At 41.9% G+C, this 25,651-nt stretch overlaps 1 protein-coding gene across 1 annotated transcript in view; it reads left to right on the forward strand.

Moving 5' to 3' along the window:
* PDE6D (phosphodiesterase 6D) overlaps nucleotides 1-25,651 on the forward strand; it is a 35,014-nt gene that overhangs the window by 2,969 nt on the left and 6,394 nt on the right. The window contains exon 2 of the mRNA XM_062006157.1: nucleotides 24,458-24,546. Coding sequence (XP_061862141.1) covers nucleotides 24,458-24,546 — 89 coding nt within the window. The remainder of the gene's footprint in view (nucleotides 1-24,457; nucleotides 24,547-25,651) is intronic.

Genomic DNA, 25,651 nt, shown 5'->3' on the forward strand with positions numbered 1-25,651 from the left:
TGCCCTGAGAGTTTTCATGGCATAAGTTAAACATTGAGTGCTGACAGACCAGTAAGTACGGTGCAGTAAAAGATTGAAAGCAGCCAGCGGAAACTTGTAGTGCTTGTTACTTCTTCAGAGACAATGTTTGTTAACAGGACCTTACAAGGATGTCAGCTGTTTTGAAGGCACTTGCCTGAACTGTCGTTGTTCCACTGAACATCTACAGGTAGCCTGGTAGGATGAAAACGCAAACATGTTTGACTATAAGCAATATCAGTTCAGCTGGTAACTGAAGATTCGTTCCTCTGGAATATTAGCCAAGCCTTATTTCTGCAAAAACATATGCACAGATGGTCCCATGAGCATGAAATTTGAATCTCAAGAAAATGGCACAGTTATGAAGCTACAGAAGAACATTCTACTTGACTCTCACCCTTTCAGCACATTCTTCAGGTTTCATTCTGTCATTTTCTCTTTAGAGAGTACTATTAAATAGGAATTTATCATGCCTTTTCATTAAAAAAGTAACACCAATAATGTATTTCCATAACAGTCAAAACCCAGGGGGTTTTTTGGTGGCTTTCCCCTGACCAGCCTATTTATTTGTTCTGATATGAACTAGCACAGAATTATACGTGTGCAGAGTGCTCACTGGAATGAGGACACTATAAGCAGTTATCCTGTATAATTTGGTTTGCCAGCATTTGGAAAGCGCACATACTTTGCTTTCTTACGTAGCATCCGTGCTATGATTAGAAATATCCAGTCATGATATGCAGTAAGAGATTCACATCCAAGTCAAGGCAGCACAGTTCAGCTTCTTTATGCACTTCCTCCTGTAAAGTTTCAGTCAGAACAGCAAGGAAGAGAACAAGTCAGTTGAGTCTCATAGTGTAGTTAAAGGTGCTAAGTCTAGCCTCTCAACATATGAGTAAGCACATTAATTTTCTGTTTAGAATCTTAAAAGTCTACCAAAGTGTCACCTATTTTATTTGCTTCAGTACAGAAGAGTCTCACCTGACCTGGATCTCCCCAGTGTTAATTACCCTATAGTTATGTACCTGCTTGGGATGAACTTCCATTTAAGTCTAAGCTATACTTCACAAGTTTCCTGTAACAAATTAATGTGGTGCACATAAGCATGAAAAGACAATATTATCTGTAGGCCAGAAAATTATGGAGTTATGAAACTAATATTTGTGGTCAGTGTAAGCATATACTTGTAGCTCAAGCACTGCAATATTTGTAATCAAAACTTTGTGTCGAAGGCTGTCCTACTTTCTGGAATCCTTAAAGTTCACTGTGCAACCTCCTAGCTCCCAGAGCTTGTTCCACTCCTCCTCTCACCATAGTTTTTCTCTAAAGGACATCATTCCATTCTAGCAGAGCTTTAACCTCTTAGAAATATGATAGAACTGTAATGAAAATATATCAGACTCCATTAAGAGCTTCTGGGAACTTTGTATTACCCTGCAGACAGACTTCTGTTTCCAACTTGTACCTGGCTTCTGCTGTCCAGACAGAAACTCTAGTCAATGGCAATCTTGCCTCAATTCCTAGAATACTTGCTGTTGTTTTGAACCAATTTGATTCAGCATGCAAAAGTTGAGCGATACAAATGGAAGCTCACCATCCAATTAAGTTTCCAATTTGTTAGTCCATTAGATTTTTAACTGATTTTAGCTGTTTACTCACTTCAAATGCCTATCTCTTGCAGTGTTTACAAAACTAGCAAGGTAGCAGCTTCAGCTGGCTTAAAAATTCCCCTTTGTTTTGAGGTTTCCTCTGTGCACTTCCTCAGATCTCACTTTTAGACTTCTTGAAACAGAAAGATGAATCACCCAATTCATGGGTTGAAAGGAGACACCCAGCAGTTAAGAGGGCTGCTCAGAAGCTGGGCAATGTACTCTGGAGAAAGCCAAAGCAGAACTTGCACATAGCTTGTGTCAATGCAGTTTTAAAATACTCTAGAAAACTTGGGTTTGTGCTCCACCATCCATGTTTCTGTTTTATAAAAACTGTGATGTTCTTCCATGTAATGCACATAGTTGATTTATATCATATGAAATATTAGTCTTCTGTTCTTTAACTTTCATTACCACTTTCCTGTGTACAGACCTTGGAGTACTTTACAAGAATTATCCACATTCCCAGTTAGTCTGACAGCAGAACAAGTTTCCCACCCTGACAGCAGCAGGGAGTCCTTGTTTCAAGGAAGCTAGAAGTTTCACACAGCTGTAGCCAGGTTGTACTTGGTAGTTAAGTGCCCCAGCAGTCAAGGTATTTTTACCATGTCAGAATTGTCAGCACTGACAGAAGTTCTGCAGTATTCAATGATCTGTAGTTCTGACATGCTGAACACAGACTCATCATGTTTCTTATGCATAAGTCATGAGACATACCTGCAAATAAAGCAGGGGCAATTTTACCAGGTTTGGTTTTACCTGCCTGGCTCCTCAGTGAGCACCAAAACTTTGATATCCTCCCCTTGTTAACTTTCATTAAAAAAAGAGAGAGTATTTAAGTATGCTTATCAGCAATTCATCCAAACTTCAGATCTGAATGAGTCAGTTGCTGCATTTCAGATTTAATGCAAGCCACTCATAGCACTGGAAGCAGTGCTTTGTGCCCTTGGCAGTGGAAGAGGCATGAAGAGCTTCACCATCACTGAACACAAATGAGTTGCCAGGTGCTACAGCAGATACACCTAACACTGATTTAAAAGTTTAAGTTGACATTGAAGTTTGGGGTTTCCAGCAACATTATTTTAGCACCTTGTGTCTGGAATTTTGTTTCTAAGATTTCTCTTTTCACCTCTCCCAAGCTTACCCATCCAGCATTTCACTGGAGTTATAGTTTGTGTTTAGTTGCTTGCTTAGTGTTGAACTAATAAGGTGGGTAAAATAACACCATTGTCATTAGCAAAATTATTTCCCTTATTTTCTTTATATCATATTAAGATAATATCAGTTACTCTTTGCATCCTTGGAAGTTATGGGTGCCTTGTGCTTCAGCTAGTGTTACAGTATTTGAATTTCCAGACAGCAGAAGATAGTAATTTCATTTAATCCATCAGGTAAGAGTTGGTAGAGCTTCTTCCCCTACATGCACCTTCACAGTCAACATGTAGGAAAAAATTCAAGCTTATACAGATACAGGCAGGCAGAGAAGGCATCTAAAAATTCTCCAACTTAGATGTTCAGAGTAGGGCCTTTTTATAGAGACATCTGATGTATCTCCTGTCTCTGAAAAACAGAGTTTTCCGTTAACTAAAGCAGTCAGCATAGAAGCTCATTCAACTTGTTCTTACACATGTATGTATCCATATTTAAGTTGATCTGGAAAGAATGTTGAGTTGAAGTTTCACGAGGTTTGCAAGATAGCAGGCCACTGCATTTCGACTTCTGCCTTTGACTGCTGGATTTATGCAAGATAAGCCTCTTCTAGTTCCCTTCCTGTAAACTGGAAAATTAAGGCAGCTTCAAATTTAAGTCAAGACCCTCCATTAACGATAGACCAGTGCTGTGTTTACATCTCACTGGACAAAGTCTATGTAAAGTATGAGGTGTGCCAGGTTCCCACATACAGATAGGCAGAAAACATCACGATTATTCATTCAGATCCACCTGGCAATATTTGTCTTTTTCTGCATGTTAGTGTAGCAGAATTCATCGGCACTTAGTTCTGTTAGCACATGAAAGGTGACTTCTGCACATTATTTGCTCATACACTTATGGAACACATCCTGTTTTTACACTTGATGTGCAAGAAGCTACAGTATGAGCACTGAGTGCCAACATCCACTCAGGGGCTGCCTTTTTATCCTGAGACTGCATTAGGAGCACCCACAGAAACAAAAGGTTTGGTATGTGTGAAGCACCACACCAAGATCAATGTTAAAGAGCAAATGGCAGTTCAAGGGAACATCCATGCACACTCTGGGCACTACTGTGAAGTTTCCAAAACCTTTTGACATCAGGTCCAAGTAGGACTGTTGAGAGGCTCCATCCAGAAGAGATCTGACGGTAACTGAGGTTCTCATGAGCAACAGAGGAACTGCATCTCAGCTGCATGTCTCAATCCTGATTGACAGCCAGGAATTTTAGTTGTGATTATGATCTTGAGATTCCATTGTCAGATTTCTCCTTCACAGAGTTCTCACTGTGACAGAAGTGGCAGGTATAGAAGAGACTTAAGGGAAACAGATAAATTCAGGTATGAGAGAACTTTTGGGTTGATTATATTCATGACTAGAATATCCAACAATGGAAGAATGGCAGGTTTAGGTAAAAAGCGAGAGAAAAAAAATCCAGGTTTTTATTTTCAGCAGCCTTTGGGATAGCAGTGCACAAAACCATCATGTTAAATTTATCCACTGCTGCACTGAAAGGATTGCTTAACTAACTAGGAGCATTATTGTCTTCTTTCAGAGTGAATGAAAGTGCAGGGGATTTTGCTTCTTAGTAATTCTATAGATTAATATTCCTGTGGGTCAGTCCGTATGCCACACTGCAGATACGAGCTTTATCTGCTGTGTTGTGAGCCAGAAGCTCATCTGGTCCTGGGGACAGCTGATTATATACATAGTTTCCTATTTATTGTATCAATAAAATGAGAGGGGTCTTACATTTTAATCACCAATGTATGTATACCCCAGCTAAACAGATTGCCTACCTGCATGCCTCTGCTTTTCACTTGAGATGACTTGGTTTAAGCCTTTTGAAAAGGAACATTATACATGCTTGCAAGCAAGAAACCCATCTGATATTTTGAGTGTCAGAAACTTCTAATCAGAGATAGCCTGCTGGGCAAGCAGAGAGTTAATGTCAAGTAACTTTGGTTTGGAAAGTCAAAGGCAATTCTATTTTAGGAGACAAGGAAAAAACATGGCTTTAAATGCTTAGAGATCCTCATTAAGGAGGAAACCTATTTTGTGTTCCATTGGCATAGACTGATGCTAGTTCTGTGCTTAAGGGGAGTTCTGCAACATCCCCAGCTCCTCTTGAAGAAATACAGCTGCAGAAAGAGAGGAAAGAAGAACCACCATTATCCCCACTAGTGTACTGCCATGTGGTGAAATAGCTCAACTCACCCAGAAACTGGACACCAAGAAATACCTACTGACCTTTAATACAGAGAGATCTTCTGGAGATACTTTAGACAGTTGACTTCAAGTGTTTAGACTGGACTCTTTAGTGCATTGGAATACTTTCCTGTCAGTCCTAGTCCAATTTAAGACTTAATTGTTTCTGTAGTTACTCTCTTTCGCAGAGGCTGAGAAAGGGAGGAAAAGTCCTTCTGATTGTTATTTTACTTGAACCTTATTAGCTGTTAAGTGACATTTAAAAAAATCTGTGCCCAGGAAGTGGTAAGAGTCTTTTGGTTCTGAGGAAAGAGAACACGTGAAAGATAGCTACCCTTGTATTCTTTTTGATACGTGCTTCTGTCACAGCAGCTGTGTAGAGTACAGATTACCATCCCCAGCTGCTTGTTACTTCATTTTCAGATTTACTAGCTGAGCTGCTCAGATGAGCACTGAAACCTCCTGTTTCAGTCAGAATGCAGCACGCTAGCTTAAACAGCTTAAGCAGCAGGTTGAAGGAGCAGAGACCTGTGCTGGGCAAGTAGATCAGGTTAGCAGTTTTACAAACAGCTCAGCTGTTAGATTTGAGGGAGAAAGTATGAAGCAGTTCTTTCTACCTTGCTTAGTTACCCTTGTAGCTCTAACTCCAAAATTCTAGCTTTACATTATTAGTTGAACCCTTTAGCTTCACATTTCCAAGGCTGTGGCCACATAATTTCTTGTAAGAGAAATGCATTTGAGATGATTTTGGCACAGTAGTCATCTTCTTATTCCCCTCATTCTATGTGAGAAGTCTTTAGCATTACTGTGTTATGTGACAAGTTACCTGCCCAGTCACAAGGCAAAGTCACAAACAGGGTCTGGGACCAGGTAGCCAGTACCATTAGACACTCTTCTCCTGTAGCTCTCATAATGAGTGAAACAGCAAGTCACTGAAAATCTCATGGAGCCTTAGAGAGCAACTGCATGTTCATTTTAAACTACTCTTTCCAGAAAGAGGGAGAGAAGCCAGTAACTTTCTCCATCGAGTTTGGGCAGCTCATTTATGGCACCCTCATTAACTCACAAGGAATCATCACAGTGACACTGTTGCCACAAAAATGCAGTATTTAAGTAGTTCCAGGAAGGAACTGTTTTATGGGCTTCCCCCTGTAATTCCTTCAAAAGGAGATGCATTATATTAGGACAACACTGACCTTGAGCTCAGCTTCTGCAGAGAAATAATTATCTTTGTAGAAAGAAAAATCCTGATATCTTCTAGTCTGTTAATAGATTAAGTTCCTTAGTTTTAAACAAAAGCCCTACAGACCCACACATATCTTTCAGAGGATCCCAAACTGTAGTATTACTTGCAAAATAAAATCAGAGATTCCCTAAGGAAAGTTTTAAGCTTACCTCTTCAAGGCTCTGTCCCTCAGAGAACATCAAAGCTCCCTTCTTGCCACTGACAGCCCCACCATGACTCCCTTCTCCTTGGCTCTACAAAAAAAGTAACACATTAACCAGGCAGCTGCAACCCCAAACCATCCTGCCCTCAGCAAGGCCTTCTTATTGAAGTACAGCCCTGCCAGCAGCCAGGTGAAAATGTTTCGGGGTTGATGATCTACTCTTGCATTTGTTTCACTGATAAAACAGTAGTTCCCTGTTTTCCCATTAATAACGTTGTTTGCACAAGTCACACTTTTGCCAGTTCTGAAATAGTAAATGCAGTGAATGAGGGAGAGGAATGTATGAGAAGGTGCCAAATTCAAAGAAGTCAAGACTACATTTGAACATAGGCACACGTGTGAAGGGTGCAGATAGTGCTAATTATGGCAGGTTTTGAGCTTTTTGTGTTTATCTTCACATCATTAGCATTCACCTTAACATAAATGCTTATGAAGTTCACACTTTGAAACACTAACGTAATTTTAATAACATATTTGGATCAGCTGTGTGTAAATCCAGCTTCTCAATAACTACATTTTTGTTGTTATTAATGACTAAATTGAAGGAATTGTGAACTAAAACTGGCTGTATTGTTTATACATGCTGTTCTTTTTCACAGCAGAAATAAGGTATTCTGAAAAATAAGGTATTAGCTGAAAAATGTATTAATAGGTTTTTATTAGAATTACCAAAAGTCGAATTTCAAGTACTCTGAAAACTTAGTAGACAGATACAAGCTTGTTAAAATAACATTAACAACTTTATATAAACATAATTGCACATCTTACTGATACTGAAAGCTACAGGAGCTGCTGGGAAGTAGTAGAGGTCATTGGTTTTCTGTTATTTCAGTGGAGATTTCATCATTGTATCCCCACAATAATGTTTTCCATCTGAATTCCAATATGTGGTAAAGCAAAGAGATGCTGGTTTGGGCACAGACCTCCCATCTTCAAGAGATCCCCTAGTGACGTGTGCAGAGGTTCACAACTCATCAGGATAGTTCCATTAGTATACCTGTAGGGGCTAATTCAAGTACAGCATTCAGAACCACATATTAGTGTTTTACCTATTCTAAACTAGTTTGGAACTGAAGTTTTTACTTGTAATTTTGGTGTTTTGCTGCAGTGCTTTTCCAAACAACTTCCTCTTGTTTCAGACTGCCATTCTGTCTGACACTGCAAAACGCTGAGGTGGTTCAATTGTCAAACCCCACTGCAAATATAAGCACTTCTCATATTGTGGTAGGTGCCTGAAAAAAGCACAGTAATTCTGATATGGAGACCTTGTTTTTTGAGAGTTCTGCCTCCATCTGTGTAAATCCCCCTTTATTCCCCCTCTCTGCCTCTGCTTTCAGCAGCCTCTGGTCCATTTACAAGATTAGTTTCCTCATGCAGCTGCCAATCATTCACTCCTGACTGTATTTTCAATTTTGTTTCAATTCTCCCCTTGGTCTGTATGCTCTTAAGTTTTCTCTCTTCCTCAGAAGAGACAAGATAATGAACTTGTTTTCCTTGAATAATCTTAGTCCTGTCAGTTTTAAGTGGAAACCCAAACATTGTTTCATCTGTATTGCAGCATGTGGTCCTGCCTGCCGAGTGCTCTGGAGATAAAACTCCTTTAGTGCCTCAGATCCGTGACCTATTTTTCTCTTGTCCCTTTGAGAACTGCATCTGATTCTCATTGTGGTCTTGTCTCTTGAGTCTAGAGGGCTGCTAGCATCCACCTAAGCATTCACATCTTTATCTGCTCCCTTAGCTTGGTGTTGAGAGTGTTTATAATCTTTTTTTTTTGCCAATTTATGCCTAGAAAGATAGAGTCGGTGGCAGTGAAGATATTCTTCATGTTTAGCCGTGGAAGCCCTGCCTGTAGGGGTTGTACAGTTTGCAAGGCTAAGGCATGTCCATTTCTCACACACACATAGCCCAACTTCAGAAAAACCAAACCCAAAGTATTTGTATCCCCAGTGAAATTCAGGCGAGTGCTGCCCACGAGTTGTATATCTGAGGAAGCGTTGAAGTTAATGCCAGGAAGCGGGTGGCTCGTTCACCTGCGGTGCCACGTCAGCAAACAGGAGATTGGCATTTGTCATTATGGACTTTCTGAAAATGCTTGTTGTAGCTGTTTCTCTGGCTGATTTGAATTTTTATTTTGTTTATTAAGTGAAGAGTGTTAGTGCCAGGGTTAAATACTGTTTTACTATAAAATCTCAATAAGATTAAATTCCCTTGTGGTTTTCTAATTGCATTTCAAGGATACTGAGTTGCTTTCCCAGAGAAACTGTGGTGATTGCTAGATGTATCCCTGGTTACAGAACAACACAGGACTGAAACAGCAAGGGATAAGCTGTGTGTGAGGTACTGAGGGGCACTTAAAGGTGCAGAGGTTCAAAAAACCCCAAAGTGCTTTGAGTAGAACTGTGTGACTTCTGCCCTACCAGCTCCAGCATCACATTCATGCTGGTGCTGATAAGCAGAGTACTGCTATGAGATTGACCAGAACACTAAAACTGTGTTCAGCTGGTATTACTTCTGCTACAATCATTAGTTTTCACTTTTGTCACAAACACAAGTCCTTGTAGACCAATTAACAGATGCACTGCATCGGCAGCATTTGTTCCACCTTGTCCCCAAAGGCTGCAGTTGACATTTGCTTTGAAAGCTGTGTAAAGAGAATCAAGATTTCATTCATTTTTGTGATTTTTTAGCATTACTTGTGAGAGAGAGCATATGAGCACACCTGGAAAAGGAAGTTCAATTGTCTGGCCAGTTTTTCTGAGTAGCACACAGAGCTGTAATCCCACCCTGAGGGAATATCTTGGTGCCAACTGGCTTGGGCAATATGGGGCTTATCCGTGCCAGGAGTTGTAGAAGGGATGTAGCTGCACTGTGTAAATGTGCTGCACAGAGAGAAAGTGGCTTCTACACTTTTCTTCTCCAGTGTTAAAGTAGAGCCTGTGCTGTTGCAAACAGATGTAATCCAGATATAACTGTACGGTTCCTGTGCTTACCATTTACTCCAGATTAACCTTTTCTGCTTCATTTCCCCACTGTCCATTACCATTACCACAGGATGAGTGTGTCCAGTTCCACGTCACAGAAGCCAGTGCAAAGCTGTGGAACTGGGCTCTCCCGAAGCACATGAAGAACATCTGGGCAAGAGTTACATAGGCAATAGTTAGCTCAACTTGAAATTCACTCCAGGCCTTAATCTGGATTGGTTCCTCTGCATTGACAAATTCCTAGTTAATGCTGGCAAAAGGTACTGTTTAAAAATTACCATTGTGTTGATAAGATATTGAGGAACACATTCTCTTTCAGCAGAGCAAGGGGAGTTTCGAGAGAATCAGCATGCAAGAGCAAGAGCATGCAAGAGCAATTCAGTGCTTGACCTTTGATTCCTGCCTTCTGTGAGACTGCCAACAAGAATCTCTTAAGTGCTCCCCTTACCGTTGATTTTTTGGTGATGTGAACACCTGCCTATTAACAATCAGATTAAAACTCACAAGCTCATTTCCTGGAAGGTAGGAGCTATCAGACATAATGACTGCAGGCTTTATTGATCTGATGGGGATTTGGAGTACTAACACACAGTGTAAAATTTGCATGACCAAATAAAAACCTCCAAGTTCCTAAAGTCCCTTGCACAAATGAATTCTTCCTCTTTTACAGATCTCTCTGAAATCAAAACATGTATCTGTGAAGACTGAGCTACACGTTTTCCCTAAAAGTTTTGACAAACAGTCTTTTCCAGCAGTGACTTTTTGCTTTGTTCTGGGTAGGTGGATACCTCGCTTGACAGTAGCTCTGAAATCTCCCCTGGCCTAGTTTCTATTTGTCAGCAGCACAAGTTAAAATATGCTCTTGAAGAGAGTTTTCTTTCTGGTCTTTTCTGATTCGTGGTAGAACAAGAGGCTAACATCAATATCAGCGTAATCAGAGTATAAAAATTCAAGGACAGGAGTTTCTCTCTAGGGACAGCTCTCTGTCTCTCATGTAGAAAAGGTGGCTGAACAGCTGTTGGTATCAAAGATACCTGCTTTCATGTACCAAACGTTGACCAATTATGTAAGATTGCTGGGGAATAACAAACCAGCACCTGAGAGTTCTTTAAACTTATGGCTCTTGAAGAGTTTGTGGTAGCTCCTGTTGCTATCCAGAGTTTGGGATATCTGCCCTCCTGTGCATGGAGGAGTGTTTTAATGACCAGCTCAGAACATGGCATCCTATCTGTGTAAACTACATTGGTGCTAATCTTTGACATGGGCAGCAGTCCAAAGGAATGGTAGTATGAAGAACCAGCTATTGTTGAACTGCTAGACAGTCAGTGATGCTACCATACCGTGCCTTTTTTATCCATGAAAGTGGAATAAATAAAGAGAAGAAGCTCAGTTGAGTTGCTTGGAGTGTAGGCACAAAGAATCCAGAAGAATTTTTGCACTGTTGAGGATGGAAACTTAGTGAAATAATGGGGTTTGAAATTAGAGCTCTTTTGGTTTAATAAGGAAAGCCTTTATGCAAAATATTACTGTAATTGCAGGCTCATTTTCTGGTTCCTTTATCAGGGGAGATGCATCCTCAATGGCATCTTTGTTTGCCTTACAATGGAAAAAGATAGAAAATAAGCAATTAAAGCAGACTTATTTAAATGAAAGGCTATTCAGATGCCGCAAGTCTAAGCATTCAGCTATGCACTTCTAGCTAAGATTGTTGCTTAGTTTTTCTATTAAAAAACCCCTTAATTTATTGCTACTGTGTGGACTTGTTGTGTGGTGTGGCCAGACTACTGACAAGAGATACATTTTCTTTTTGTTTAAACGATGATCTTTTTTTCTCTCTTCCTGCTCCTCACTCTAAAGCAGTCTCTTACGAATGTGAACACAGAAATGTGAGGTTAATTACTTCCATTATGTTCTTGGGATCCTTATTATACCAACGAATCTTGCAAAGAAATACTCCAAAGTCTGGTACTGGTAATTTCAAAAAATAGATGGACTTTGCTCTGAATGTTTATCAGTTGACATTCTAGTAGCAAAGAGTGTATTTCATGGAGCTTTGTGAAAATGGAAACCAAGCCCTTTGCTGCGTGGCTTGTGGTCTAAGTGCCAGGTAGGCAACAGGCAAGCACACCCTTACATTTATATCTCCCAGGAACAGAAGACCCTCTAGGGAAAATCAGCAGAGATCTTTTATATAGCAATAAAGAAATCTATTTTGAATAGGAAATGGTTTGGTTTTATCCTATAATACCCACTAATAACAGCAGTGGAAGATTAACATCATTCAGTTATTTAATTGTCAAATCTTTATGGCAAACCAGCATAGCTTTTGAGTTAAATCTCAAAAGACTCTTGCTTTCTTGTGTGTGTGTGTGTGTGTGTTGCTTAATCTCCCTGGCCATTATAGAGGATGTTGTGATCTCCTCCTCGTTAAGACGTCACACTGAGAAGATTGTAGTAGAGGCATAAATAGAACAAGTGTTAGGAAGCCAAGCAGCTCATCTTGGTTGAACTAAAATGCACTCCACACAAACTGGCTTCACCATAAGTTGGTTTCTTCTAACTTTAAGATACACTTACCATTTTGTAAAATACCTAGCAGGCTCATTTGAGGCTCTTCTAAGTACATTTGCATCCTTTTTTGAAATGTTGTGTTACCTATCAGTGCAGCTGAGTAGACAGTATATTTTACAAGAAGTTATTCCTCTGGTGGAGAGAGCAGGGAAGGGTGATGGCTCCATAAGTGCAAAGAGGCTCCAAATTTCACAGCTGAGGCTCGGTAGGGATCCTAAGCCCTTGATGTTCTATCTGAGTTGGTTATGTGCAAGCCCATCACATTATCATTAGCCTCTATTCCTGGCCTGTGGCACTGAGGTGTGCCAAAGTGCCAAAACACTGGAGTTATTCTGGGTAGGAACTGCCAGACACATCCAGGCTGATTCTCTCTAGCTGTACAGCCACAGTGTGCATCATTGCTAACAGATCTGCTGTTGTTCCTTGCTATTGGCCTCCGTGGAGCAATCCAGTGTGACAGGGCTATCCGATGTTCAGACATCCATCACAGAAGAGACCCATCAAAACAAATACACGTGTTTCTGTGTGGCATTGTGTGAAAGGAAAAATGGCAGCTTCAGCTACAGGTGGATACCTAAGATTTGAAAGGTTTCCCACTAAAATGGTGCACTGTATGTTAACAGATTGCATAAAAGCAATACGAGAGTGAGTAAAAAACGAGTCCTTGCCCATCCCCAGCTGGATCTGGTGAGGCTGGAACTACTGGAAACTTTTTCAAGCAGAGTTGGAAAAGCTTGCTGGTGGAATTTACTGCTTTTTTCCAGGAGATTTTTATTCCAGGGCTGTGCTTAGACTTTGTTCTGATCCCAAAAGATTCTGAAAGAATGTAATGAAAACAGGAAACAAAGCAAGATGCAGGAGAGTGGACGCTTCCCCATAGTGGCTGCCTGCTTGTAATTCAGCTGTGGGAAGCTTCAGTGGATATGGAAAGAACTGATCCCAAAATACAGTTTCTAAGTAGTGAATGATAGGGCAAGAGGAAATGGCCTCAAGTGGTCATGGGGAGGTTTAGATTGGAGATTAGAAAGAGCTTCTTCACCAAGAGGGTTGTTAAGCACTGTCCCAGGCTGCCCAGGGAGGTGGTGGAGTCCCCATCCCTTGGAGATATTTAAAAGGCACTTAGGTGAGGTGCTGAGGGACGTGAGTTAGTGATGGGTTTAGCAGTGTGAGGGGAGTGGTTGGGCTTGATCTTAAAGATCTTTTCCAACTGCTATGATGCTATGATTCAGTGTAAGGGAATGTTGCAGTGTTACAAGTCCATTCATGGATCCTTGTAATGGAGCTTGTCAGGTGGATCCAGTTGGGAAGCACAACTTGGCCTAGCACAGAGAGGTTATTTTCAGTATTTTAACCAAACGGCTTCAAGGCTTTGCATTTCCTCTGACGTGTAGACTGATGGCTGGACAACTGACTGCCTGTGTTCAAGGAGTCTCAGTCACAGGGTGCTGATAGAGTGAAGGTGGTAACAAGCCATTTGGACTTATATGGTTATATTGGTTCAGCTCTTAAAAGTGCTTGAGACAGGAATCTCTGAATGTCATTTTGGACAAAGTGGATGGTTGTTTTGTACAAAATGCTGCCTACCTGTCTGTGCAAGCAATGGAGAGCATTTGTCCTAAGCCTTTGTCCTTTCAGATGAACTGCTGACTACACTTTGCAAAATTATTGCCACAGTTCCTAGAGCTGGCAGTGTTGAGGACAATTTGAAACCATGAAAAAGTGCTGTGTTTCCATTCACTCATTGGGCTCCTTTTTACGCCTAATGAAATTTTGTGGGAGGAAACTGTATATTGAAGGATGTTAGAAACTCTGTACTGGGGCATCTCTACTTTTAGAGTAGGGGAGAGTTTTTAACTTTGCTGACTGTTTGTCTTAAATGAACAAAGCAGCAACCTGTGATGTTAAGCATGACCATATACAGGCTTCATGGAAGCACTTTGAGCTTAAGATATGACCGAGTGTCCAGAGTTAAAAAGGAAAAATAAAAGGAAATGAAGTATTGTCACAGGTAATGTTTGAGTTAGTACGAACCAACAAAAGGAAGAAATGCAGTATTTTCCCCCATGACTCTCCTGTTTTATGTTTCTGGTGTTTTAATGAACAAGAATGTTAATGTTAACTTTCAGAGCTTTGCTCGTTTTTCTGTCTAGAAGCATTTTGCTTCTATTGCCAGAGCTAATACATCCAATTTTTGTCCTGCTTTAATATGCCATTTTAGACACTACAAAGTACTTCTAATTCTGCAGGCAGTCATCTTTATTTCCTTCCTGCCCCCCATTTCCATTAGTAATGCTTGGCAGTGATTCAGAACCACCCTGCTTTCTACTTAGGGTGAATGAGAAACCACCAAAAGCATGAAAAACAGGGAGTGAAGGGACCCACTGGCACCCGCTCTGTAGCGTGATTGCAGCAATCTGTGCTGCTGCACAGTCATTCCAAGTTAGAGTAAGAGTTTCCATTAGCCAGGGAGCACAGTTCCTGACTGGCTAAAGAGAGAGGCAGTGCTGCCTGTTGAAGCACGAGACTTGAAGCCAAACACCTCCTGAGATGTCTTTCCTCTTCTCTTACTGATTCGTTGTGTAGCTGTGGGCAAGACTTGATGCTCGTTTCCCAGTCTCTACAGTATGCAGTTGTTACAGAGCTCCTTTGACACAGTATTAGAAGCTTTTGAAGCACAGCATATAGTACTATGAATTAAGTTCTTAGTGGCTGAGCTGCAGTGTGTTGCCTGTTCATTGGGACATCCTATCTTTCCAGTTAAATGATAGGATTTGGCCCGGGGAAGCCCAGGGTGGGTTGATGGTGGCAGTGTGAAGCAATGCAAAGTGGCAGCACAGGGAATGAGCTGATACCAAAGCCCAGTCAGTTTCCAGTCTGCACATTGGTTTTTAGAAGTACAAGATACATTAATACCTCCAATAAATTACATATTCTTCTAAAATACATGAATCTGATAAATCTGGATTATCAGAGGCAGCCTTTGGAGCTCTACAGGCTGGTGTGTGCTCGAGAGCTCTGTAAGAGGAGACGTGAGGTGAAGGTGAAAAACAAGAAATGAAACATTAATGGGGGAAAACAGCACGTAGTCACAACGTAAGCATTGGCAGTTGGAAGTCAGCTAGGCTTTTTGTGTTGTCAGTTGCTTATTTTACCAGGGGAACACTTTGAGGCCGAGATGTTGCTTGGAGTTCAGAGGCCAGATAAATGGAACAGCAGGGGAACCTGCTGGAGCTCAGCTGGGCCATGTTCAATAAACACCACACAGCTCAACAGAGAAATTATTGCAGAGGCCTTCAAGGAACAAAGGCATCGACTGGCCACAAACAGTGCTGGAGAAAACTGCCTTTTTAAAGCCTTTTAAGGGTATTTCCCCCCCACACACACTCTTTACACAAGGCTGCAGGTCACTCAAGTGAAACTATATGAAAATGCCAGCTCAGCAGCCATGTTTATTCCATTTAAAAATTTGGTCAAAGAAGTCTTTGTTCCTCTGCTCAGGTCTGTGCCCTGTCAGTGTAGGGAAGTGTGAAGATCCTTTTAGACATGCACAAAAAAATCCATTCCTACAGTGTTGCAAAAATGACATGAAATCAAGCCAAGCTTTCCTTCATAAGCAAGCCATCTTTTAAAACAAATGAATAACAATTGTATAAAATAAAGAGGCGTATCAAGGGCCAAAATGCCTCCTTCCATTAAAGCTGATTTTGTTGTCTGACTGTCGTGACATCCTGCGTTTCAGCTCTCTAAAGAACAATAGGCCATAATGATTTACAGGGAGGTAAATTCCTCTGAGGGCTTCTGGTTACAACCTCATCTATGAAATTGGAGTTACTCACCAGAACCTCTTGATAGATTAATTCCATGAAACTCCCTCTAGTTCACTTATTGCTGAGAACCTTGAAATATTATCATAATAGTTCAGCTGTGTTGAAAGGATTGAATGTTCTGAAGGAGTTAAGACAAAATGAAGTTGTTTCGATCACTGAATCTCTTTCAGTGTGTGTTCACTTGCAGAAAGGAAAATTGTGTGATGTGCTGAAATTAAAAAGTGGGCAAACTTCTTCCAAATTGTTATGGGATTTAAAGCATTTAATTTCATTTTAAGCATTCTGGATAAAAAGTCTCTGTCCAGACAGATTTGGATTGCAGGAATGTTCTTTTCATTGCTTCTCTCTCATCGCGGCGTTCCTTGGAGCGGCTTCTCAAGCTGTCCTGGGAGCTGCCTCACCTTTGATACAGGTGAAGCATCTTCTGTAAGGAAGTCCTGGTGGTTTATGTTTCAGCTGTATTTGTAGTTTCCCTACCTTTTCTCTGTATTAGGTTTCTCTTTAGTCACACTCAGTTTTGTACCTTCCACTCAGCTACAAGCAACCCACTTTAAAATCACATTCTGGTAAAGCCCTATGGATTTCGAAGGTCACATTCTTCTTTTCTCAGATGAATACATCATTCCCATTGATTCACCTGCTGTTTCTGCATACTCAGAGTATTACTGATGACATTAATTATGTTAATATTCAAAGGGTTGTTAGCATGAGCTCCAGCTTTTCTAACATGCTGATTTTTGAGATCCATTTACAATGCTGGGAAGATGGGGAGGAGTTGAGTGTTACTGCACTGGAAAAGAGAAAGTCATTTTCTTTGTGCAGTTCACGCTTCTGAGATGGTCCTGCAAGCAACGATGAGTTTTTCTAAGTTATTGATTGTTTTACTACCTAGGATGTAAAGCAATCTACAGATGTGATTGCACGTTGTTCTTCCTGCTGAGGCATTGGTATAAAGGAGTTCTGTCAAGCCTACTCAGAGGAGCCAAAGAAAAGCCTGAAAGTCGTCGGCAGCAGAAAGCAGCATAAATCCTCTACATTGCTGCAGCCTGTTTTTATTGTGGCACTGTTATCTGGTTCTGGGAACCATTTCAACATCTGGTTTTAGAGGAGACAAATCACATTCCTAATAGTAGCAAACAAAACATTTCCACAGATCTGGTGTAGAAAGCAGCTTGTTCCTTCTGACAGGGGAACCTGCCCCTTAAGCTGGAGATTCACGTGTGTAGAGTTGATTTGGAGCTTATGCCCACTTTAAACAACATTGTGTTCTATATGCCACCAGTGCATTTTGGTTTTTGCTTTAACTTTTGTTGTTAAGGATCTCAAATCTTCAATAGTTTCTATTTTTGCTTAGAAGTGGTTAGTCTTTTTAGGTTGAGCTTGGTTCCCAGAGTGTCTGGCAGGTGCTCAGAGCACTGGCTAGGTGGCCTTTACTGGTTCCTTGGGTTAACAGGGCAGTCTTCTCATCTGCTGCAGGCAGGAGCTGCTGGGGAACATCAGGTATTGTTGCTTTTGTTTGAAGAAATCAAAGGTTGCTTACAAATGCCTAAATTGGTTCCTATTACTGAGCAGTGACAAAAAAAGACTGGCATTTGTTAAACTTCTACAAGACTAGACTCATCTGGACAGAGGCGTAAACCTTGAAACACGAATGTCCACATCCCCAGTTCCACACCACTGTAATTGATTTTGTTTTACCTTTTCCCTTCCTGATGACCCAGTACTTTATCTCAGTAGGTCTATAACTCTTTCTTTTGTTTCTTGCTCCTTTGATTTGAGTAAGAGAGGAAATGGCAATGAAGTGGAAACTTGGCTTAGTTTGCAATGTTTCTGTGTGTGATGGAAGAAACAAAACACATTCTCCCATCCTGCCTGCCCATGCTGGACACTTCTCTTTCCAGAGTCTAGGAGCTCTCCATCTTCATTGGGTTTTGTACAAATGTCTGCTTTTATAAGCCTACTACAGGTATCAGCAAATCTGATTGATGTGTTTAAGATTTTGAGAGATTGTACTCTGAGTATTTTCAGACAGCAAATTGACAATGAAAATTCAGCGTAAACTACCTGCAGGCAAAGTGTGCCCTGCTCTGCTGTGTGGCATCACTAGGATGCTGTGTATGTTAATTGTCCATTTGGATGAAAATACTGAGTAATTATATTATTCAACCTGACCTGTTTGAAAGGCACAGATGTTAAACTGGGGAGTCTGCATAACATTTTTATTAGCAACTGTTGGATGTGCTTTTAGTGCATTTCCAAAGGACGCAGAATTAAATGGCTTCTGCTTTGATTTTAGCATCTCTTTGCAGCTGATCTGACTGAATTGACCTCTGCTGCATTTTTGTTGTGCCTCAGTGTGAGCTCTGCTAAGAGAGGATGTATTCAGAGGGTCAAGCAGGAAATACTTTCATAATGACAACATAGCTCATCTTCAAAATGCTTACCCAAGGTGCAGAGACTGGCACTGTTAAATTCTTACAGGGAGAAGGTGACATGTAGCAATGAATGCTGTAGTTTAACAACAGGGCCAACCTTACTGCATAGCAGGAATGGTCTGAGGCCTACTTAACATAATATAGTGTAGCAATATGAACTTCTGCTCTATTAGCATGATTTTCTGTTACAATCAAGGTAAGGCTAATAGGGTATTCAGCAACGTGTGTGGCTGTCTTTTCAAGTGCAGGCCAGGAACAGCTTGATCCAGGACTGTCTTATGTTAAATGACATTAAGTATGTAGTGATATAAGATCCATCTAGACTGCATCTGCAAGCAAAGATGTAAGGGAGAAAGTAAAAAGGGCAGTGTGAAGTGTAGGAGCATATGACGCTGATTTTTTGCTATGGTGCTATAGCTGTTAAATATATCCCTCTCATTACATAATTTGCCGTGAAATGACTTTGTTGGTTGCTGAGACTTCTTGCTGCATTTTATCATGTAGTTCACCTTAATCTGTGGATCTCCCTGGCTTCTGTTGCACAGCAGTTTGCTCTGTGCATGAGATTTTAAAAGCAGGCTCTTTTACGGTGAGTGCGGGAGTGTCGGTTGCGCTTTGAAGGGATAATTGGCTTCCTGCCATTTCAGGGTTTAATAGAGCACCTTTCAGTCCCCAGCACCTCCTGTCATTTGGAGAAGCACAGTAACCACATCTCATGTGTCACTCCAGGAAAGCTGGTTTATAATAGAGTTTTAAAAACTAGCTGCTCCTGTAAGAGCTGCCATAGTACACTCGCTGACTGATCTGGAACCCCAGAGTGTGCTGCCGTCTGACAGCAGAAGTCAACACTGCTACACTCAAATGCTCCAGTATGTTTGAGGAATAGCTTCCAGTTTGTGTGTTTGTCTTGGTACTGCTGTTATTAGACAGAATGGAGGGATGCTCATTCAGTTCCTTCAGATATGATTTTGCAGTGAATTTCAGCCTTAGGCTAGGGGGAAGGACTCCTTTTAACACACTGCCAACGTGTGTACTTGTGGTTTACTGAACACCAAAGACAGCAGCAATTCTCCTGAGTGCAAACAGAATGAACTCGAGGACCTGGTTCAGCAGAATGCCTGCATATGCTTAAATGTAAGGACACAGTTAAGGGTTCTGTGGAGGAGGGATTTGGGAGTTGTAATATAAAGTGAGATTAGAGATTGGAAAGATCAGAGAACGGATGGCATGAGTGGAGTAAAAGCATGAAGTCGTTTGGGTGGTCTGCTTCATAATCCTGTGCTTTGGTAGTTACTATGTGTAACGTATTTTATCTTGGTCCTTACCCCTCAAACTGGATTGAAACAACCCAGATGCAGATATTCTTCTGGGAAAATGTATCTGATAAAAATATAATCCTAAGGTTTATACTGTAACATTCTTTACAGTAACATGCTCACCCACGTCCTGGGTGCCTGGCTGTGTCTGCTTTTCGTGACAGCCAGTGTAAAATCAGAAGCGAAAGTTGCACAGTCCAGATTAGAATCTTTTCTGGGTCTGCCACAGAGGTGCAAGTCTGAATTGTTCAGGGCTTTCAGCTCCACCTTCTCTCTGTCATTTGTCCCAAAGGACAATTCTTATTAACACATAATTGTTGAGTTCCTGTTTGTGTCTGGCATGTGGTGAACTGTTCTTAATGTTGCCTTGCAAGTACAATAAAGAAAAAAAGCCGGCAAAGATGATGACAGATCTTCCCTTCAAGGAGTGGCTGTGAACATCAGGCTTGCTTCTATTGTGAAAGATGAGTGCAGCAGTTCTTAAGGTTTTAGAATGGTGTAGACAGCGAGGAATAAAATGAAAAATGGACCATTTTAAGGGAAGAAATGGCACCTACTGGTTGATGCAGCCTTTGAGATATTCAGGAAGTGGTAAACATTACAACATACAAGTAATGGTCAGGGAGATGGGGCCAGAACTTCTTCAACTCCATGCTACTTCAATGATTCATTTTGCTTGTACTTGTTCTCTTCCTTCAAGGTTGTTCTTAATTACCAGTGTGGTAATACACAGGAATCTTTGCAATGCTGAAGCACTTAAAGATAAGTATGTATATTTTGATTTGTTTGAACAAGTGATTTCTATGACAGATAAAAAAAGAGAAAGAATTGCTGCTCTGAGATCAGAAGTACTCAAGACAGGGAAACTTGGATTTAGAAGTGCACACACCGCTTCCCTTCATCAGGCTAAGCAAAGTAGGGCTGTGAGGAAGCTAATTCATGTCATGTATATAAAGCAAGTCAAATTCCAGCTACTACAAAGCTTTTATGTAAGACTTTACTGACCCAATAGGTAGTGGAATATAAATAGATCAACAGTACACCCTTCCTTCTGCTGTTGTACCTAATCCTTCCTTGCCTTCAGGATTGAGGAGTATTTGATCTATTGAGTCTTAAATCAGACATTGTTTCCTAAAAAAAAAAGCAACCCAACCCACTAAAATCCAGGAGAGAGAAAATTTAATGGTGTAAGAGTGTTCCTGTGATTTTACAATGAGAAGATAAATTAGGAATATACTATTGTTCTTCTTTTTTCATCTATATTAACTTCACAAAGCTGTAAGTGCCTGGCTCTCTACTTGCTCTGTTTAGCCACCCCTGCCAGCTGCCTTGACACGAGCCTCTTCAAAAAGAATAATTGTGTTAAACCTATATTAATTTACTTTCTCCTTTTCAGTAATACTTCAAATGCCCTCTTCATCCTGCCTGCAGGTCTCCACTGCTGCTTGGAGGATGGAGCACTTTTTATTTTTAGCAACAATGTCTCTCATGCTGGGATGGAAGAATCTTAAACCAATTAAACACATTAGAAGATAACAGTGTGTGTGGGTTTGGTTCAAGATCTCCATTTTCTTCACTATAGGGTATGCCTTTCTATCCAAGATGACAGAAATAGTGTGATAAGCTGCTAACCAGGTAAGCAGTGCAGCTGCTGCCTTGTCAGGTATTCCCTTGCCAAAAAATCCCTTTTGATGGGTTTTGCCTTTTTTTTCAGTTAAGTTTTATAAATTATCTCAATTTGGAGTTGGGATTTTTTTTCAGGTGCCTGTTTTTTTTGAGGCATTTCTTTCTTTTAAAGAATGATCTCCTAAATGTGAAGTGTTTGTTCCAACAAAAGATTGTGTGTGTGCTGCTCTGGTTGGTGTTTCATGGCCTCTTCAGAGGAACTTGTTTACTGCTCAGTTTGGCACCACACGGCCTGTGGCCAGACCTGTGGGCTCCTAACTCCCACTCATAGTGGACAAATAGCCAGTAAATACTTCTGAAAGGGATAATTTTTTACAGATAATACAGGATCTGGGCAATCAAGTGCCTAATTTACTGAATTACTGTACAGCTAATAGTCAAGAGTGTTTGCATGGCAGGGTGTTGGGAAGATAAATGAATTTGTCAGCGAGATGCTCACATTGTCTCGTCGGTTATTTTTCCCTTGTACGTGGCATTTGATAGATTGCACACAGCTTTCTAGGCAAATAGCCTCACCCTGGCTAGTCTGTGTGTTTGTCTGTGGGAAGATGTGTTGAGAAATGGTGGAGTTTTGGACATTTGATATTGCAGTTGGGGCGGTTCCATCCTGGGAGTCGGCTTGGCCGGGGACTTGGAGTTTTGCAGCCAGCACCACATGAAGTGCCCAGCCCTGCTGCAGGTTCTTCTTGTTGGGCTGCTGCTTGTTTTCTCTCTCTGACTTGCCTGCCTGCAGCCCCCATCTCCCAGGTTTGCTTGCTAGGGAGAGATCTCCCACTTTCCAGCTTTCTGCCAGGATATGAAGGTGGCATATGGGACCCTCCAAGGATGATGCCTCTCATCCTCTCATTTTTGCCTTAATGCCAGAACAAGTGGTAGATATTACGTGGTTTAGAACAAGTCCAGAAGGACAGGAGCAGGCTAATCTATGCTTCCTCTTCCCATGCTCCAAGTTGTTGCTAAATTTTGAAAGCTGAAAGGCTTGTGCATGGACACATTCCCACCTTTCTCCTCTCTCTTGCCCTTTCAGTGGGACATGGAAAACGTGGCCAGCCTTTAGGAGGGGAAAAGCTCCTCCCGTCTGTGCTGAAGCAGCCATTCTTCCCTTCCCTCCCCCACACACATCACTTTACAATAAATGTTACCCTGTAATCCAAAATTTGCTAAAGCATCTGTTTCTTCCCTGGAGCTCTGGAAAGAATTGATCAGTGTGACAAGTTTGTGTGAGTCTGCCTGGAAACTCTGTATGTTAGAGGATGAGTTCAATATGCATGTCTCTGACAGCTCCTATTTATACCTACGTCAAGGTCCATATTGTCCATATTGTCTTCTGTTTCTCTACCTCCTCAATCAGTTCCTTGAACAGTTGGTCTCTTCCCTTCTCCCAGATAGTTTCCAGTTGCCTAGGAAGTACTGAGCATGAAGGGTGCACTGCCATAAACCAGCAAAAGGAAACACCTGGAAAATCTTTGGGTTGTGTGGTCTTATCTTACAGATCCTGTTCTATTGAGGCTACTTGCATTTATGCCAGTGACTCCCGGGAGCCACCCTGCTGAGCTGTGGGGCAAGAGGCTGCTGCTGGGCCTCAGGCTTGTCCCTGTTCCACATGGCATCATGCAGATGTGCAGGCTCTGTGTCCTTATGTGTCAATGATGTTCGACAAGGGCAAGTGCAGAGCCCTGCACTGGGGGAGCTGTACCAGGACAGGCTGGGGACTGACCTGCTGGAGAGCAGCTCTGTAGAGAGAGACCTGGGAGTGCTGGTTGATAATAAACTAACCATCAGCCAGCAACGTGCCTCGTGGCCAAGAAGGCCAGTGGCAGCCTGGGATGCATCAAAAAGAGTGTGGCCAGCAGATGGAGGGAGGTTCTGCTCCCCCTCTACTCTGCCCTGGTGAGGCCTCATCTGGAGTCCTGTGTCCAGTTCTGGGCTCCTCAGCTCAAGAGGGACAGGGAACTGCTGGAGAGAGGCCAGCGCAGGGACAGCAAGATGATCAGGGGACTGGAACATCTTCCTTATGAGGAAAGGCTGAGGGAACTGGGGCTATTAAGCCTTGGAGAAGAGGAGACTGAGGAGAGACCTCATTAATACTTACAAGTATTTAAAAGGTGTATGTCAAGAAGATGAGGCAAAAGGTTTTTTCTGCGGTGCCCAGTGACAGGACAGGAGGTAATGGACATGAGCTGGGACACAGAAAGTTCCACTTAAACACAAGGAAAAACTTGTTTGGTGTTGAGGTGAGGGAGCCCTGCCACAGGCTGCCCAGGGAGGGTGTGGAGACTCCTGCTCTGGACTTTTCCAAACCCACCTGGACACGTTCCTGTGTGACCTGATCAAGGGGAGCCTGCTTTAGCAGAGGTTTGGACTGGATGATCTCTAGGAGTCCCTTCCAACCCCCACCACTCTGTGACTCTGTGATGTCTGAGTTATGTTAAGCACATCTTTTCCAAGGTGTGCTTAAGATCATTAGTAATTGTCCCTTTGAAAAGATGAGTATTTCATCCTTGCCTGTAATGACTGATTCACAGGTCTGGGCCTAGGAAAGCTGGCCCAGCCTCACTTGCTGAGATTGAAAGGAGAGACTCTGTTTGCTTGGCACTCAACAGCTGAAGAATTCCCCCGAGTGGCGGTTACCAGGTCAACAGCAGTAGAACAACCCTTGATATTAATATTTTGTAAACTGGGAAGACAAGCTTAATCGAGTGTTATTCTTTTTCTGCTGTTGTATCGAAAGCACTTCTTTTTCTAGCATTTAAAAAATGCTGGAGAGCGGCAATTGTTTGTGTAGAATTATCTGTTATGGTTAGCAATGTTCTTACTTCTCAGCAGCACAGCAACGTGGCCTTTATCTTTCAGAAGCAAGGGAAAATGATAAATGAGTTTAACAAGCTTCAGCCTAAAGTGAGAACTAAATCAGTGACTGGACCACTCCTGTTGCATTCGTTCTGGCCAAGGGTTGGTTTGTTCATTTCTTTCCTGGGTAATAGTGTCTCTTTTCCTTGGCTTCCCGAGAATCTGAAAGCATGATTGGAACTCAGCTGGAGTAGCCTGTTTCAGGGCTTAGCACAGAACACTAGATGCAGCACTTAGGGATGCAGGTAGCTTGTTTTCCTTAATTGCTTCCCAATCAGAAACTGGATGAACCTTCGGGATGCGGAAACGGGGAAAATCCTCTGGCAAGGAACAGAAGATCTGTCTGTACCTGGAGTGGAGCATGAAGGTACTGTGGGGCCTCACTGGGCATTCTGGGCTGGCTGGTGCTGCACATCTGGGTGACCAGAGCTGTGAGCATAGCTCTCCTTTGAAGGACAGATGACCTGGCTGTGACTCACCCCCTCAGAGGCTTCCACCACAGTAACCTGGGCACACATCGAGAGGGGTGCGAGGGGACCAGTGGCCAGCAGAGAGGACAAGTTAAACAATGCTAAGCAAGGGGCTCAGCTGGGCAAGGAGTGAGTGGCCAACCTTTGCTAGGTTGTGTTGATTCCAAAATGAAAAGTATAGAACTATGTTGATTTTTCTCAGTATAACAACAGGGTTTGGTCAAGGTAGAAGTCAAATGGTGAAACAGCTGTTACTCTGCCTGGCCACCACTGCCCTAATATTCTCCTGCACTAAATTTGACCTCTGCTTTAAAATGGCACCCGTGGTGTTCTGCTGATAGGCCTTGACAGACATTTACTCATGGCTGTTGTACAAAATACCTGGTTTAAAGAAAGCCATTCCAGCATCTTTAAACACAACTGTAGGACAGCATTTGCAGTACAACTTTTAAAAGAAATGTGCCAATTTGTCAGTTTAGTACTAAGTCATTTAACCTGCAGGCTAGTGATGCTTTGCCTTCTTGAAATAACTGTAACAGGAGATGTAAGAGAAATGAGGAATCAGACTTTAGAAAGCAGAAGAAAACCAGCCCAAAGTATTCCCAGTCTTCCCAGGTTTTGCACTGCAAATGCTTCTCCTTGGATGCATGCCTGATCTGGGAATCCTCTTCACCCTCTCTCAACAGAGTGTTGCAGCACTGTGGTTCCCTGCAGGTGCAGGACAGGTGTGCTTTGGGGCAGAGAGGGCAGCTGGAGCTCTGTCTCAGGGGGGTTGTCACGTTGCCACATTTCCCTCCTGCCATCCAAATCATGTCACCTCACTGCGTCTCAGATTTTCCTCATGTGTGAAACAGGAGCCCTCACCTCCATCAGAGGAGCTTGGGGAATTAATTACAACATACTCTGGCATTAGATTAATGCCCATTGTACAAGGAATTGTTAAGACCTGATCTGGTGTGCAGTTCAGTCATCCATCTTCTAGAACAGGTGTGGAGAAGAGCT

The sequence above is a fragment of the Colius striatus genome, chromosome 12 (assembly GCF_028858725.1).
Source record: "Colius striatus isolate bColStr4 chromosome 12, bColStr4.1.hap1, whole genome shotgun sequence".
Classification (NCBI taxonomy): Eukaryota; Metazoa; Chordata; class Aves; order Coliiformes; family Coliidae; genus Colius; species Colius striatus.